This window comes from Miscanthus floridulus, chromosome 2, assembly GCF_019320115.1.
Source record: "Miscanthus floridulus cultivar M001 chromosome 2, ASM1932011v1, whole genome shotgun sequence".
Lineage (NCBI taxonomy): Eukaryota > Viridiplantae > Streptophyta > Magnoliopsida > Poales > Poaceae > Miscanthus > Miscanthus floridulus.
Window position 1 is genome coordinate 112292952 of NC_089581.1, and position 18616 is coordinate 112311567.

The 18616-nt window shown below is 44.3% G+C and overlaps 2 protein-coding genes and 1 non-coding gene across 3 annotated transcripts; 1 reads left to right on the plus strand and 2 right to left on the minus strand.

Annotated features, from left to right (window-relative positions):
• Window positions 1–1900: 1900 nt before the first annotated feature.
• LOC136539369 (uncharacterized) lies at window positions 1901–5254 on the minus strand. Its single transcript, XM_066531319.1, has 5 exons — window positions 5063–5254; window positions 4814–4962; window positions 4657–4705; window positions 3551–3693; window positions 1901–2196 (listed from the first exon to the last, which is right to left on the minus strand). Exons 1-5 carry the CDS (start codon window positions 5109–5111, stop codon window positions 2110–2112), a joined length of 477 nt encoding a protein of 158 aa, XP_066387416.1. The 5' UTR covers window positions 5112–5254; the 3' UTR covers window positions 1901–2109.
• A 3038-nt stretch (window positions 5255–8292) lies between these two features.
• Window positions 8293–8373, minus strand: TRNAL-AAG (transfer RNA leucine (anticodon AAG)). Its single transcript has one exon. It is a non-coding gene; the product is annotated as a tRNA-Leu (tRNA).
• Window positions 8374–9767: 1394 nt separating this feature from the next.
• Window positions 9768–11868, plus strand: LOC136539370 (uncharacterized). The gene is made up of 5 exons (XM_066531320.1): window positions 9768–9936; window positions 10034–10102; window positions 10189–10296; window positions 10477–11570; window positions 11658–11868. Exons 1-5 carry the CDS (start codon window positions 9795–9797, stop codon window positions 11679–11681), a joined length of 1437 nt encoding a protein of 478 aa, XP_066387417.1. The 5' UTR covers window positions 9768–9794; the 3' UTR covers window positions 11682–11868.
• The last annotated feature ends 6748 nt before the right edge of the window (window positions 11869–18616 follow it).

Sequence of the window (18616 nt, forward strand, 5' to 3'; positions counted from 1 at the left end):
CAACCTCTTTGATCCAGATTTAACAATCAAATTAATTATATGACAAGCACAACGTTGATGTACAAGACTATACTTATGTTCATTAGGATCCTGGGGTTCAGGTGAAGGGTTAGGACCCAAGTAACTAGCAAACATAGGTGTCAAAGTTTCTATAGCCTTAGCATTAGATGAAGCATTATCAAGAGTGACAGAGAAAATCTTATCAATAAAACCAAACTCCTCAACCACAGCAACTATTCTTTCAACAATATATATTTTTACTAGAATGTTTTACTTCAATCAACCTAAGACCAATAACCTTTTTCTGTAACTCCCAATCAGCATTCATATAGTGAGCAACAACACTAATGTAATCCTCTTTAACATTACCAGACCAAATATATAAAGTCAAAGCAACAGATGAAGCAGTAGACAACACAGAATTCTTTCACATCACGACATTTATTAAACAGCTTACCAAGATCTCTAGTGGTGGTCCTTCTAGAAGACTTAACAAACCTAGAGTTATGAGCATGAACAATATAGTCCTCGAAGGCCTCTGACTCACCTATACCTAATGGAAGGTCAAGCCTAGCAATCAACCGACACAACTCAGATCAAGCAACAGTAGGAAATTATAGTTTCAGTTATGCACAGAACCATTAGGATTAAAAGCAAGCCTAGACTGAACCTTAGCAGCATGATCAGTCTTTTTTCTACAAGATTTTTGGTGCCTAATCAAATGACCAGTACCAGCAGCAGATCTAGCACTCAAAACAGCCTTACACATTCTACACATAGCAGTAGTTCGAATATTGTTACCATTCACCTCCTCGTAGATCTCCTCAAAATCAACCTAGACAACAGACTTACGCTTACCCACTGTAGATGAGGTTGGAGTACCGTCTGTGTTGTTGGTGTTGGAGGCCACCGCCGTCCCTGTTGCCGTCGCCGCCACCCCTGCACCACCGCCATCCAGATCGATCGGAGCAGAGCCGACGTCGACACCGAACAACGTTGCAGCAGCGTCACGGATGTCATCGTCGCGCTCGGGGGATAGCCCTACCGCAACCAGGTCTTCGTTGCTGGTGACAGGATAGACGAAATCGTCATCCGCTATGGTGCCCTCGATCGTGGACGGCAGATCTCCAGCCCTATTCCTCAACGGTGCGCGCGGTCGCCTTGCCCGCTCTATGCCACAGCTAGAGGACGAGGCATCGGCAACCGACCTGCAGAAACCGAAGATTTTGATCGATTAGAGCTTTAATATTTTATTTTTTCTTGGGTGGGGGGGGGGGGGGGGGGGGGGGGGACTTGATCGATTCTGGGAATGCTGTTCAGGGATATAAAAAGCCATATGCCCTTTGGTTTCATATGTCGTAATATTGCTAAGTGCCATAGGACTTGTAATGTTGTAGCTGATTGTCTAGCATCTTTTGGTGCTTGTTTGAATGTGGGTAATTCTAGGTTGTGGCTAGATCAGGCAGCAGAGTTTGTAATGCTTCTCGTTTCCGGTGATTTACCAAAACCGGTTAACTAATGGAATTGTGTTTCCATCTCAAAAAATTGTTTTTCAAAATAAAATGAGACCATTGCAGCTTAAAAAAAAGAGTCCAAACATGTCAACAAGTCTAGTGTGAGTGTGAGACCGTGATACCGGATATCGACTTTTGGCTAAGGAGACAAAAAAAAAAATGCACACATACCAAAAAAATATTACACAGTGGCAAGGCATAATCTCATGGACAACTTAGGGTCAGTTTAGCAGATCTCCACCTCCTCCTAACAAGGCTACGGCTCTACCTTTTGGCAGGTCTTTAGCTGAAGCCGGAGCCGCTCCAGGAGCTCTGGCAAATGAACCCTTAGACTACATTGTCATCACCTCTCCCCAAATATCGATACATCCAAAGTCCAAAAAACGAGAACTGAATGATGATCACAACTATAATTAGAATTTAGCACGCAAAGGTTGCCAAAAAGGTTCAGTCAGCTAATGAGCTTGCACACAAAATGGTCACACATCACGATTATTTCCATGATAGACACCAACCGATTTACCGACGGAATAAGAACACCTGCTACATCTAACAAGATGCCGGGAATATAGCAGCAACATAGGCAGGTAGAGCTTCATTCGGAGTGTATTCCTCCCATGAAGGTTCTTGGGTCAGGGCAGGTTCCACTGAACTGAGCCTGTGAAAAGTCGAACCCTGGGTTCTAAAAATGTAAAAATGGTAGATAACAGAATTAGAAAAGGTGCATTAAAATGAAACTCGAAATGTGTATGATAAGGCTGCTGCATGTCATATGGAACTTCTACATACATTATACGTCGTTGTCCTCCAGACTAGTATTATGCACACTGTTTGAGTTTAGAGAAGGGTCTTCAAAAAAGTTGGCACTGTTATTAATAGCTTCAACCACACCTCCTATAAACATGGCAGTGTTTTGCCATTTTTGCTCTTATTACCACCAAATTACTACATAGTAGAGCCAGGGTGTTCTCTTTATTCTGATGTTTGACAGAGTCAGGCTACCACACCCACAGTAAACTTCTCTTATTGGCAGTAGGTATTTTTTGTGATTGCAGAATTTGGCAAGATCAGTGTTAGGAAATAACTGCCAGCAGCCTGAGCATATTATCATAAAAACAATTCACTAATGGCCTGTTTGGATCCCATGAATTGAAACCAATATCTAGAAAGTGCTTCTCATTTCATTATTAGATTACTTTCCAGTTCCTCTCAATTCCTGGGAACCAAACAGGGCCTAAGAGTAACCGATAAGTCCACTTTTAAAGAATGGAGGGATGAAGTGTAGCATACACAATATCAGAGACAACATGCCCCTGCAAGTCCTAAAATTCTTAACTCAATCAAGTATTGTCCAACTCTAGCTTATTACACAACACCAATCGTTTTCAACTCAAAGTTACCACACCCAAGTGAATCAAGCAACCTACATAGTTTTAGGCCCTTATTATCAGTAACAATCATGAGATTAGTATAGATCGCAGGAAAACTGGTCAGATCCAAATTCAAACTGGTGATATCGTTATTAGCTTGATTATCGTACTCCGATTCAACCATCTTAGCTACATTCTCTAGTTACACTGCAAGTTCTTTTAATAGTATACAAATTTGAATGCGAAACTAATCTTGCCAAACAAGACTTTTCCATTGGATCTCTAATTTGACTTGAGGTATTAGCATGCAAACCATATGGTTGGTGATTCAAAAATATCTGGCCCTCTTTCATATTGTATTCATGTACAGATGACCTGAGTTAGAAAACTGAAAACAACTCAACAAACTAAGAAAAGAAAATGAAGCATGAAAGCATGAGATGGGAATGCATGGAAATAGAACTTGGACAGTGGAGGGAGGGAAGGAGATGTTGGTGATTCAAAAATATCTGGCCCTCTTTCATATTGTATTCATGTACAGATGACCTGAGTTAGAAAACTGAAAACAACTCAACAAACTAAGAAAAGAAAATGAAGCATGAAAGCATGAGATGGGAATGCATGGAAATAGAACTTGTACAGTGGAGGGAGGGAAGGAGATCATACCTCTTCCTGAAACCTTTGGAGCATAAGCCGCTTTTGCTCTTGATCTGCAGCATATGGATCCAAAATTCCTTGCCCTTGTATTGGAGATGACCATGTTTTCCCCTTCTCTCTTTTTTGCAGTGTGATATGCATCTCACCATCCTCTGTATTGTCATCACCATGGCCCATGTTAAAAATTATAATCGAATAAGGTGTATATGACTCAGATTGCATTACAGACATATCCTAATATCCATAGTACTAAATTTCATGTGAGTGGCAGATACTAGCATGCCCTTATACATAATCTCATGTTATCACTAGCTCAGAAGTTTTACTGGCTGTTCCAAAAATCATCACAGCACAGAAGCATCTAATTGTTGATTCTAGCAAAGCATGTTGTCAAATTCACTTGTTCTGTAGATTGACAGAAACGATGTGTTTTTCTACAGCCTCAGGTTGGCTGCACAATTCAATGCTACTTTTGCTCTAGTTCTGCACTAACTCAGATTATAAAAAAGAAAAAAAACAGCCAACAATGGCCAATACTTGATGCCAGTGAGTTTCTACCATAAACTATACAGACTGATAAGATCATTGGCATGGGATTGATACTGCATTTGTCATGAAAGATATATTCATATCATTATATTTATGATAAGTTGATAACTATTACCAGCATAAGTAAGACTATACAAGGTCAATGATGTGCACTGGAGACATATTTTGTTGTCTAAAGTAACTAGTAAAACACAAAAGGGTACCAAATCAGGAGCAGTAGTACACTTGTATTCATCAACAATTTCTGCTATCTAGCTCTCAACTAACCCTGGCAAAAACTAAAGCCACCCAACAATATCCAATGATTATCGGTACAGCTGCTAAGTAGTTTTTTATTTGTCTCAGCGAAGCAGGAGCAATTGCTTCCATCAATTAACCCTTTTATTAATTGGTAAAAGCACCGTGCCAATTTGACAATTATAAGCGCAGACAGCTTGTACCAACCGAACAACAATTTCAAGAACACTTCTCGCGAAGATGTCAGAAATACTACAGAAATCAATATCTACAGTTCAGGTTCAGAAAAAAATGAAGTAAATGTTCAAGAGCGATAAGTTCGACCACACCTATTGTCCAGAACGACGAGTCGGTCTTCACGGGGTGCGTCAGGTCGTGCTGCAAAATCACCCCAAAAAAAAATATTCAATCCCCAACCAGACGCGAGGAAATCTTGGGAACCTAGTGGAACCGAATCGCAAGGGAGCCTTGAGTAGGAGCACAGACGTTGAGGTATGGTGGGTTGCCGCGGACGCCGACCTCGACGTGGCTCGCCTGGATGGTGCAGTGGAAGAGCTTGGTGGGCACGCCCTTGGGGAGCTCGATGTACATGTTCACCTCCTCTAGCGTCTGGTCCCACTCGAACACCTTCTGCCCTGCTCATGGCGGGGATGGGGATCGACCCTAAGTCAGAGGGGTGGGGGTGCCGCGGGGAAGGCGGGCTGTGGAGGATACGAAGGGGGGGAAGCGGCTCACCGTTGTGCACGAAGGTGTGGCGCTTCTCGGGGGCCAGCTTCTCCGCCATGGATGGCAGCCGGTGGGAGCACGTGCTCAGTCCTCCCGACGCGTCTAGAAGATTCCGGACTCTGGCTCGCGTGAGTCTGCTAAGGTACGGGAGCGGACGGTTTCGGCGACGGGAAGTGGCGAATTTTGCCCCAGCCCCCAGGGAACGCCGGGAGCCCGGGTCGGCTCGGTCGAGCCGGACGGCGCTCGTGTGCGCTCGTGTTGGGGAAAACAACGGTTCTGCAGAAGTGCTGCGATGGGAATAACCGAATAACGACCAAAATTCATGGTCCGTTTGAAACTGAAAAAAACAAAATCATGGCCCGTTTGAAACTGAAAAAAAAAACAAAATCATGGTCCGTTAAAGGATGTCATTTAGATCCTCCTGCTGTCAAAATGCCTTCAACTTAGCAAGTGGTGTGACTTAGATCTGTGTACCCTCGTACGGTTATTTTTGAGTCTCTAAACTTAATTTTAGGTTTCATTTGAATCTTAACGGGTTTTAACTTGCTTCGTACGTGACATAGCACTTTGACTTTGCATTAATGCGAACTCAATATATAGGGCCCACATGTCAAGTTCACACATCTCATATATCCAGAGAATCAGTCTCACGTGACATTAGGCCCACTGTTATCGCCCTCCATTCTCATGCCACGTGCGTCCATACTCGAGGCTAACATTGTATGTGTCTCCCACGTCGCCTAGAGGCCAGGGGTGGACAACGCTGGTAGAGGCGTTATCCGCCTCCGCCATGGCAGTAATAGAGTAAGGAACGGTTCATGACAACAATGGAAGAAGTCGAGACGAGCGAGCTTGGCGCCAAGTTCTAGTCACCCGAGGCGAAGCCTCGCCGTGTGCTCACCAACCTCGCACCCAGGCCTCACATGCCAAAGGTTTCGCGCTCACGCCTCTCGTGACACCAGCTCCACACCCGTGCACGGGCCTCCCACGTCACTAGTTTCATACTCACCCTTGCACCTCCAGTTATCGACTCTGCGCTCGTGCCCCCGCATCGTTGCCCCACGACGTGGCCTTGATGTGCTTGGCTGGCGAGGGCTACGGCGAAAAGAGCCACTTGACCTCGCCAAGGACGACAATGTTAGGGGTTAATACCCTTTGGGGGGAAACTCCCTCCCCTCTCTCCGTTTTGCTGACCATTAACTCAATCGTTTGCGGCTCTCAGAAATGTCATCTCTTATAGGTACATAGGTAGCGATCAGACAACACTAGCCTTAGACCCTTAGTAAAGACATATTCGCTAGTCCAGAGAGGGTGGGCACGGGAGCATCGCCAAGAAACACCGTGTAGCCATTCATGGTGCCCAACAAAGATACCCTCACTGGGTCCAAAGGGTGAAGCCATGTTCGAGGACAACATTCCGAAGGGTCAAACAAGGATTATCTTAGGTGATCCAAAGTCTCGAAGCTTCAGATTAGCGAGGAGCATGGTCTAAGGACTGACAACACGCGAGCGCGGAGTGGCCACCAACCTGAGAAGTCAAATCCAATTTGTATCTTTTATCCTTGTATAGGCTTATATTGAAAACACCAAAATGCCCCTGAAAGTTAGGAATATGTTTAGAATACAGCCTTAGGATAGGGGCTTTTTGGTCCGCTAGCTGTAACTTGGACAATATAAATAACGTCTCATATGATCTAAACAATAGTGAGATGTGGCAGCACAATATTCCACACCGCCACTTTTCCACAACTGATGTTCTCCATTAGTTGTGCATGCAAATCCTCACTAAATTGTGTCTTTTGGTTTTGTAAAACCTGAACATTATAGAATAGGAGGAATTTTCATAACTACAAAATTAATTTTCTTATGACCACTTTAAACTAATTCAGTGGGTCCATGTGTTTTGCATGTAAACAGATTCTACAAGCATATCTTGCAGGGAAGACGATCACTTTCAGTTAGAGGCCAGTATTGGTTTGTATTTTAGCTCAAGGTAGATGACTTCTCACTCAGTCCGAGAAAACCCTCGAACCTCATGCCCCGTGCACACAGGGGCCGTTATCCGGTGAGGGGGCCGGTCTATTTTACCTGTGCTTTGAGAACGTGGGACATGTGAGGGTTTTTTTTTCTACACCGCCAACCAAAAAATTCGTCTGACCAAGAATTTGAACTCTGGTCACGAGGGATGCCACCCGGAGGCTTGATCAACTGGTTGTGAAACGGTTGGAAATAGAAATAGAAAAAATGTTAGAAATGAAAATACAAAGAGCTTGTGAAACGGTTGGAAATAGAAATAGAAAAAAATTGACGCCCTTTCGGACCAGAACAGTTTGTGAAAAGGTTAGAAATAAAGATAGTTAAATAGAAAGGTGCAAATGAAAGTAGATAACGCTTGATCTTGTGAAAATATTAGAAATGAAAATACAAAGAGCTTATGAAAAAGGTTAGAATATCTATACTCTATACCATTTTTAATATTAAAGAGGTAAAATTTCTTTCCACCTATTTTTTTCGTCCATCTTCCCCTGACTAACCAAATAGTGGAGAGTTTCCCCCGTATCTCATATGTGATCTGGACCCATAACCCATAATCATACGAGTTAGGACAACTTGCATCTAGCGATGATGAATACAAAGTTTGATTCCAATACGTATCGGGTCGTGCACTACATATCTCGTATGTGACCTGGGATTCATGACTTGCGCTTATTCATATGGGTTAGAACAACTCACATCTAGCGATGATACATAGTTTTATTCATATACGTACTAGGTTCCATTATAACGCGCGAGCATGTTTGCCGGTAGATATAGAAAAAAAGAGTGGAATTTGAACAGATGCCCTCTCAAACCAGAATAGCTTGTGAAAAAAGTTAGAAATAAAAACAGAAAACGCTTGAGCTTGTGGAAATGTTAGATGGAATACAAAGAGCTTGTGAAAAGATTAGAAATAAAAATGGGAAAACATTAAAATGAATAGCTTGTGAAAAGTTAGGAATAAAGATATAAAACGCTTGAGCTTGTGAAAATGTTAGAAAACAAAGAGCTTGTGAAAAGACTACAAATAAAAATAGAAAACGCTTGAGCTTTTGAAAATGTTACAAAAGAAAATACAATGAACTTGTGAAAATATTATAGAAATAAAAATAGATAACGCATGAGGTTCCGAAAATATTAGAAATGAAAATACAAAGAGTTTGCGAAATGATTAGAAATAAAAATAGAAAAACAGAAAAAATTGACGAGAGTGGGATTTGAACCCACGCCCTTTCGGACCAGAACCTTAATCTGGCGCCTTAGACCAACTCGGCCATCTCGTCAGTGCTGCTATGAAGACCAGAATAACATCCTAATAGGATAAATAAGGAGAGAGCATTTTCTGCATTCTATTTTTTATTGGGTGAGAAGACAAGGATTTTATTGCACCAAAACATTCGAGGGTACACGTATTGGATTCATCAAACCACACATGGTTAGCTGATAGAGTAACAACTGCTTGTGCTATGAGCTTCAAAGTTTGATTTCCTTCCATCATGACAAAAACTTCTGCAGCTAGTAAAGTTGTTTTATTACCCCCGAACAATCAGATTTCTCAGAGGCAACTAGTAGGGATAAAAGCAAAACTGGAAAAACATGTTTTCGAGGCTCGTTTCTGAGGTTTTACTGTGTTTTTGACTAAACAAAAACGGTAGCGGTAACCATAAATACCATATCCGTAAAGGTAGACAAGTGTGAAAACGATAACGGCAACAACATTTTCTCTTTTTTGGCTGCATAAGCATGTTACGTGTTTATGCGGTAAAATATCGTGATACTATATTGTTTTCTTTAGAGAAAAAAGATATCCGCCCCGTTCGCTTCGCTGAAAAAATAAACTAAAACACTGTTCTGACTAATTTGTCGTAAGAGAAAAATACTGTTCTAACTAAAAAAACAAGCTGAAAAGTACGAATCATCTCCACCATTGGGAGCCTGAGCTCAGCAGGCTAGCAACATGACTCCCGGCCTCGTGCTTCTCTACACGTCGCACAACTTAGGCGAGCCCAATAGGCCCAAGCTGCCAAGCGTAGTATGGCCGCCCACTAGTCACGCCACCGTTCGCTCCGCTGACTGCATGAACCTAAGTTGGGCGGAGGCTATGTTGTATAAAGAAAGCTATCTTTCTAAATTTTTCATAAAAAAACATGTGGGTCCCACACAAGACCTTAACCTAACCCAACTATATCCAAACAAGTGACTACTCCCTCCATCCCAAAAAAACCTGACGTTTAGGATATAATTGTGCTTACCAAGGAGTCATTAATTAGGGTATAGTTTTCCCTATATGCCCCTATTAAATACTGTTGCGAGCGCTATCCATACGAGAAAGTTTCCTGGCTCATCTAGTTAGTGCGGTGTGGGTGAGCCCCGAGTCCTGAGGTCTCGAGGTCGAAACTCTGTGGACGCATTTTTTTTGCCTGTGGCTTCATTTTGCATGGGTTTGGGTGGGGCGTGGCACGTGCGCGTTGGCTCGCATGGCACTGGTGCGGGTGGGAGCACGTTTGGTGTTGTTTTGGCACGTTTGGGCAGCGTTGGTGCTTGTTTTTGCGCCGTTCGCGCTCGGGTTTGTGCATGGCCACGTAATTTTTCTGTCCGCGCTCCAAGCATTCTAATTTGGCGCTAATCTGGCCGGTCTCCGGACGCTTCGACTGCTCTGGCTGCTGCTTCATTAAAACGCCTCGTTCTCCACTGTACCACTCCCATGCTTGTCGTGCTCCACTCTTTCCTTCTCCACTCCTTCTCAAATGCAATGGCTAATCCATTTGATTTGAACGTTCGTTTGGAAGAAGATGACGGCGACGTCGATCTCAATGAGCCAATATTGGAGGACGACACCATAAATGGTAATGTACTACTCAGTTTGTTTGGTTTTTTTGTTTTATATTCAAAGCAAGAACGTGTGGCAACGTTTCTCATTTTCTTTCTTCTTTTTTTGGACAGGGTTCGATTTGAACTTGCCATTAGATGATTTTGGTGCTGTCGATTTCGATTACCTACAAAACCTTGCTGGTAATTTTTTTCTCATTTTGTTCTTTCGTTTTCTCCGTACTTGCAATGAAGCTGATGCTTTCTTTCCCTTTGATCTGAACGTTTAGCGGACGATGACGACGGCAACCTTGCCTTGGATCTCAACGAGGCTGAAAATGACGATGACGACGCCGGCTTTGATCTGAACGAGCCTGAAGATGACGAGCATGGCATCGGTAAAATGCTTCGTCTCTTGTTTTCCTCTTCTGCATGTACTACAGCATGTTCTTCTTCTCTTGTGCATGACGAGCTAGAACATGCCGTGAGCATCTGTTGTTGAATGTCTTTGTTTTTTTCATATATTGAGAGCATGCCGTGAGTACTATTAAAATGGTTGTTTTTTTTCCTTTTGTTAGAACAACATGCCGATCAAGTAAATCAACCGAAGCATGACTATTCTGATCATGTTAGACAACAAGTGTACCAAGCATTGTTGATGAGAAGTAAGAATGGGAAACTAGGCAAGCAAGATACAACAATTGTTGGTGCTCAATTTGGAGTAAAGATTCGATCAGTTCAGCGCATATGGAAGCAAGGTAAAAACCAACTTGCTCACAACATTCCAGTCATGGTTCCTAATCTAAAGAAAGGTAGAAGTGGCCGTAAAGCAATCCCTCTTGATTTGGAAAAATTGCGGGACATTCCTCTCAAGCAAAGAATGACCATAGAAGATGTGTCTAGTAGACTTGGTATTAGCAAATCTAGGATACATAGGTACTTGAAAAAAGGTTTGCTTAGACGCCACTCTAGTAGCATAAAACCTTACCTCACCGAGGCTAACAAGAAGACTAGGTTGAAGTGGTGCATTGACATGATTGAGCAAGGTTTAGTTGATGATCCAAAGTTTAAGGATTTGTTTGACTTTGTGTTTATTGATGAGAAATGGTTCTACATCTCTCAAAAATCCGAGAGATACTACTTGCTACCCGAGGAAGATGAACCACATCGTACTTGCAAGAACAAGAATTATATCCCTAGGCTCATGTTTTTGTGTGTTTGTGCTCGGCCAAGATTTAGAAATAGAGAATGTGTGTTTGATGGCAAAATAGGTTGTTTTCCACTAGTCAATTTTGAACAAGCTATTAGACGAAGTGGAAACCGTCTTCGTGGTGCACAAGTTATCAAGCCCATAACTTCAATAACAATAGATGTGATTAGAGAGTTCATGATAAACAAAGTGCTGCCCGCTATCCGAGCCAAGTGGCCAAGAGAAGATGTGCACAAGCCAATTTTCATACAACAAGATAATGCACCTTCTCATCTAAAAGTGGATGATCCTATTTTTTGTGAGCATGCTAAGCAATATGGGTTTGACATTCGGCTTATTTGTCAACCACCCAATTCACCGGATTTCAACATTCTAGACTTGGGTTTTTTTCGTGCTATTCAAGCTATTCAATACAAGAAGAATGCAAAAACAATGCAAGATTTAATTCCAGCCGTGCAGCAGGTAAATTGATCATCCATTCCATTGTTTAAATTGATCTTGGACAAGTAATGAACTCACTAATTCATTTCTTGAACACATGTTTTGTAGGCATTTATGGAGTACTCTCCATAGAAGGCAAATATGATCTTTGTGACACTACAAACTGTTTTGAAGGAAGCAATGAAGATAAAGGGTTGCAACAAAATCAAGATTCCTCACATGAATAAACAAAGACTAGAGAGGGAAGATAGGCTGCCATTGCAAGTCCCTTGTGAAGCTTCTTTGCTAGCCGAAGCACTAGCTGCTCTCCCTGCATGAAACCATTAGAAGAAGCAAGTTAGCTTTTGCACCAAATTAGATAATGCATGTACTGTATGTTAGCTTTTGCACCTTACTGATCCTATATGCACTCGTCGTTAGCTTGTGACTCCAGTTGCTTCAGCTTTTGTTCTTCTAGTTTCTTCATATTATATTGTTCGTCCAGCTTCTTCATTACGTGCTCAGGAAGAAGAATTGTGTCACCTCTCATTTGAAGTTCGTGCACATCAGGAATATACACCTCACAATCAAATTTTTCCATCTTATCGCACACCCTTGCTGCGAGATTGTAGTCCTCATGTAAAAGGCCACAACGGGCACACCTACGAGCTTCGCGACGAGCTTCGTAGCATGCTTCGCCGAAGACGCCGCCGGCATGGAACGTGCCGCAGCGAGGACAGTGCACCACCTCGTCCAGCTGGTCGGAGTCCAGCAGTACCTCGATGGAGTCCGGTAGCACCACGTCGGAGTCCGGCACCTCCTCGACGGAGTCCGGCACCACGTCGACGAAGTCGAGCGCATCGACGGACTCCATGGCCACAACAGAGTCTGTGCCCTCCGAGTTCAGCGCGTCGGCGGACTCCATGGCGCGGCGAGGGAGGCGTGTGCTGGCGGCGGCGCCGTGCTGCGGAGGTAGGCGAGGGCGTGCGGAGGTAGGCGAGGGCATGCTGCGGAGGTAGGCGAGGGCGTGTGTCGATGTTCTTGGTTGAACCGTACAAGGTCGCGGCGGCGGCGCGGTAAAACCCTAAACACTGCGTGCTGCGGAGGGCGGCGGCATGCTACGTTTGAGCACGTGCGGCACAACGGCAGGAGAAGAACGGTGCGTCGAGGTGTTGCGGAGGGACTACAGCGCCTTTACTCCACGCAAGAGCTGAGGACGGCGGCGACCAAGAGAACGAGGCGTCGGTCCATCGAGCGATTAATGCGTAGTCGAAGGAACCGTTGGCGAGCGGCTCGCCAGGGGTAAACCTGTCCTCGCGAGGCCTCGGGAGCCCAGGATGTCAGGTTTCACGAAAATGCTTCGGTTGCCCAGGACGTCAGGTTTTTTGGGATGGAGGGAGTATGTGTTATGGACATGGTTAAAGTAATAATGTCTATGTCTTAATTGTTTGTTCATATGTATGAAACGGAGTAGGTTGTATACATGCATGGCTAGCGTCATGTCCTATGATTCTTTATCGTTTTTGAAGTACCATTTTGTTGAGTTCTGATCATTTGATGTACTTTCGATCGTATGGTGTCGTTTTCGATATTATCGGAGTATCGGCATCGTTCTTGTTTTCAATGATATTGTATCATTTTCGTTTTCAACAAAGATTACGAAACTTAAAGTGATGGAGCCTTTTTCTGATCGTTTTCACCCTAGCAACTACCATTTTTTTATGAGCAACAATGGCTAGCGATAGCACTTCATCGCATACGCGGCTTCCAAGAATTTTTTTATGTTCTCTATTCCATTTTTGCGAAAATGAACGCCAGCAAATCAATCAAAATTATAGAGCTACCTATATATACTACTGCACAAAATCTTATGCACAACTTTTTGAAATGGGGCTTCGAGACAGTTGGCCTGGTTGCCCGCCTCAGTTATTCGAGGCAGGGCGACCAGGCTACCAACCGCCTCGGTTAACTGAGGCGGGCGCGGTAAAGAAACCGCCACGGTTAATGCGGATTAACCGAGGTGGTTGCCCTAACGCAACCGTCTCGGTTAAGCTATTAACCGAGGTGGTTTTTTTTATAATGTCCACCTCAGTTAAGTCTGGGCTATAAATACAACCGCACCCACCTTTTTCCCTATGGCTTCTCCTCCATTTTTTTTGGTTCTGACCTCAAAACCCTAAAAAATGGCCATTTCCTAGGGGGGAGGTTTTGCCCTTAGATTTGGTGAATGAGGGCACCGCAAGAGGTCGATTCTCGCTCTCAAATCCTCAATCCTCTCTCTTTTTCATGATTTGGGTGCTTTTTATCAAGATCTAGATCTAGATCTATTTGGAGGAGAGAGAAATCATCAGATCTAGAGCTACCCGACTATCTTTTTTCATACTGCTCTGCTTATATGTGTCATTTTCGTTGTTTGTGTGTGCAAAGTGTTCGCGGTTATGGACAGGGAATGGATGTACAAGACATCGAGGCTGGATCCAGCTTTCCTGGATCATGTGACAAAAAATATTGCCGCTGCGAAAAGGCATCGTCTGAGTCTGAAGCGGGAACTCACCATCAGTCCTTGTAAGAGCTGCAAGAACCTTCTTGCCTAGGGAGATGACATGGTGAAATCTCACTTGGTTCGGTATGGTTTCTTGAAGGATTACACCGTCTGGAAGTTTCACGGGGAAGCAGAGGATCCGAGTGCCGGTGCATCTAGAGGAGGGAACTCGTTGACAACGATGACAACGGCGGTGAATGCCGAACAACAAACCTCATCAGCAGCGGCCAGTGGCACAACAATAATGCTGCTACTAGCGACAATGCAGATCATGATTACATCACGATTGATGATCTACTCCAAGACACGGCTGATGGCGATGATGGGGATGGTGGTGAGCCTGTGAGGGATCCCAAGACCATGGAGCTTTTTGAGTCAATCGCTAACCATCTTGACCACAACGATGTTCTGTTTGGGAGCCCGAGGTGGCTGGAGAATTTCAGAGAGATGAAGCAGTCAGTAATTGATCCCATCTATAAGGACTATCCGAAGCACTGGACGACGCTACGTTTTAACCTCCAGATGCTGATGTTGAAGGCTCGCCATGGGTGGTCCGACACTAGCTTCAACGACCTGTTACGTATCCTTGCTGACACATACCTAGAGGGTAACAAGGTGCCCGACAATACCTACCGGGCGAAGAAGCTGATCCGGCCAGTGGCGATGAAGATTAAAAAGTTCCATGCACTGCCCTAACCACTGTATCCTATATCGGGGCAAGTATGAGAACTTGTAGAGACGTCCTCACTATGGCACGAGTCGGTACAAGAGGAATGTCAGTTGTCGCACGGATACGGATGACGAGAGAGGGTCGAAGAAGAAGACGACCAAGAAGAGTACCGCGAACAAGCAGATCTTGTCTCCTGAGGACAAGGAAGAAGAGGGTTACACACAGAGAAAAAGTCTGGCCCTATCGATGTGGTACCTGCCCATGATCGATCGCCTGTGTACTATATTCGAGAACCTCGAGGATGCCAAGCTGATGTCCTGGCATGCATCTGTTGAGCGCATGAAGGACAATGGCAAGCTATGACACCCTTTCCGATGGCAAGCAATGGAAGCATTTCAACACCAAGTTCCTGGAGTTTGGCGATGAGGTGAGGAACGTCAGGTTCGCGCTGAGTACCGATGGGATGAATCCATTTGGTGACCTCAGCAGCTCGCACAACACTTGGCCAGTCATCCTCACCATCTACAACCTACCTCCCTAGCTTTATCAGAAGCATAGGTATCTTTTACTAACCATGATTATTTCTGGACCTAAGCAGCCAGGTAATGATATAGATGTGTTCCTAGAGCCGCTCATGGAGAACATGAAGATACTATGGGAAGATGGGGTCAAGATGATGGATGCATCCCTAAAGAAGGAGTTCACTCTAAAAGCCAACATCTTTGTCACCATCACTGATTACCCTGGTCTTTTTTCATTGTTAGGGCAGATCAAAGGTAAGTCAGGTTATGTAGTTTGCATTGACGGTACCTACTACACTTACCTTAGTGCATCTAAGAAGATGGTGTACATGAGGCATAGGCGATTCCTCATCAAAAAGTAGAGGTACCGGGTAGCTATGATGAATAAGTACTTCGACAACCAGGAGGAGCTTGAAACTAATGAGCCAGAAAGGATGAGGTACGGGCAAAAGGTGTTTGACATGGTGAAGGGCATAGATGTTGAGTTCAGGAAGAAGAAGAAAGAGAAAGATGGGACCATGACAAGGAAGAAGAGGAAGAGGGATAAGATAGAGGAACCACCTGTCACCCCCATTCCTTTCAAGAAGTAGTCGTGTTTCTTCAAGTACCTATCATACTAGAAGGAGCTAGATATGCCCCATGCCATCTACTGCATGCACCTCGAGAAGAATGTCTTCGAAAGCACCATTAGCGTATTGCTAGACATCAAGGCTAAGATGAAGGATGGTCTGAAGTCACGGATGGATCTTATCAACCAGGACATCAGGTCCAAAATTCACCCGACACCGACGACGTAGAGCAAGAAAGTCAACCTTCCGGGCGCAAGCTACAACCTGACGAGAGATGAGAAGAGGGCTGTGTGCTAGTGGCTTAGGGGTGTCAAGGTGCTGACCAGTTTCTCTTCCAACATCAAGATCCTAGTCTCGATGAAGGACCTCACACTAACCAGCTTCAACAGACATGACTGCCACATCATGCTCATGGTGTTCCTTCCAATTGTGATCAGGGCTATCGGTCCAGAGTACGTGAAGATGGTCATCACATGCATGTCCTACTTCTTCAACTACATCACATAGAAGGTCATCGATGAAGCTGAGCTACCTGGCCTGAAACAGTTCATCACAGAGACTCTTTGCTAGCTCGAGATGTGCTTCCCGCTGTCTTTCTTTGATATTATGCCACACCTGATGATGCACCTGATTGATCATATATAGGAACTAGGTGCCGTGTACCTGCACTAGATGTGTACATATGAGCAGTTCATGTCGACCCTCAATAGATACGTCGTTAACCGTTGAAAACATCTAGGCCCCTAGTTGGGTTTCAGTGATTAATGACAATACATGATTACTGTGACTAACGTGTGTTTTGCAGAAACAATTGAGTTAGGTCATGGTAATGGAGATCGATTGGGCAATCATGGTTGTCATGCCTCTACGATGGAAATCATTTTGGTTTTCAAAGGATGGACGACAAGGTTAAGGATGGACTAGTTCTAAGTGTCGATTGGAGTTGGAGAGACACTTAGAGTAGTTTAGGACTTTGTTTTTCCTTTGGCCGTACTATTAAGGGGGGTATGAACGGGTAGCTTGACCTAGGTGAGTCTAGTGAGTTAGGTGTGGCGCACACTTGTTAAAACTAGTACTAGATAGCTCCACAACAACCCTTTGATCCAATGGAGCAAACTTCATTCACATATGCTCGAGAGTTGAAAGTGAATGGAGGGTCAAATACTGACCGGACGCTGGCTTTGGTGTGACCAGACGCTGGCTCAGGGTTCGATCAGTTCATTTGACCAAGATGATTGCGTCTGGTTTGACTGGATGCTGAGAAGTCAAGTGACCGGATGCTGTGAGGCAACGTCCAGTCGACTCCAGTAAGGTTCCGGAGAGGGAAAATCGTGACCGAACACGTCCGGTTAGTGCTGACCGGACGCTGCCAGCGTCCGGTCACACTGCAATCATTGGAGTTCAGGGTATACTGACCGAAGCGTCCGATCAACATGACCGGAGCGTCCGGTCACCCCGCAGAGGCACATAATGGTTCGTTTTTCAGCCGGTGTTATAAATACAACCTCTGCTCGTGTGTGGGGTGCTTTTGCTCATTCCAACAGCTGAGAAACACCTTAGAGAGTGCCAAGAAGAACAAGGTCCTAGTGAGGTGATTGAGATTTAAGAATCCCAAAGAGAGCCCTCATTAGTGAAGATCAAGAGTAGCAAAGTGTGCATCCACCTTCTCATTAGGCTTGTCGTGGTCAAGTGAGAGTTCATGCTTATTACTCTTGGTGATCGCCATCACCTAGATGGCTTGGTGGTGATTGGGAGCTTGGTGATCATCCGGAGAGCTTGTGGATGACCCAACTCAAGTTGTGAACGGCTGTGGGTGATTCACCGCGATGGAGTGTCAAAGAATCAACCCATAGAGAGCACTTGATCCTTGCACGGATCAAGGGGGAGCTACACCCTTGCACGGGTGCTCCAACGAGGACTAGTGGGGAGTGGCGACTCTCCGATACCTCAGCAAAACATCGTCGTGTCTCCTCTCCTCTCTTTACTTTGTGCATTTACTTTGAGCAATTCAATACTTGTCTTTACATTCATAGAATTGCCATGCTAGAGTAGGATTGGAATTTAAGTTGCAAGTCTTTTGTGCGGTTGAACACTTAGAAACATTTTCTAGGCACAAAGGGTTAATTGGGCTAACCGTAGGATTTAATTATTGCAAAGAAATTTAGAATTAGCCCAATTCACCCCCTCTCTTGGGCATCTTGATCCTTTCAATTGGTATCGGAGCCTCGTGCTCACGTTTTTAGGCTTTACCCCCTAGAGCAAGATTTCTCACGGGGATGGACCTCCTCCTATCTTTGAGGGAGATGATTTTCCTTATTGAAAAATTCGCATGGAGGCGTATTTGAAAGCTCTAGATGTTGGTATTCTTAGAGCTGCCTCATAAGGCTTCCCAAAACCTCGGGATCCTACTCACCTACAAGGTGATGAGGTAAATTACAAGAAGTGGAATGCAAAGGCTCGAAACACCATTTTTAGAGGCCTTTGCAAAGATGTGTTCAATCGGGTGAGGAACCACAAAGATGCCCATGCACTATGGTCGGATGTTTGTGCGCTCCATGAGGGAACAAAGAGTGAGCGTGAGGAACGCTATCATCTTGTCATGAAGAAGCTCAACTCTTGAAATGCTTCCTAAAGAATATGCTAATGAGATGTATTCACGTTTGAATGTTCATGTAGAGGAAGTTAATGGGCTTGGACTCACTCAAATGCAACCATCTGATGTTGTAAGAAAGATCTTGAGTATCCTCCTCATTGACAAATATGGGCATATTGTGACCGTGCTACAT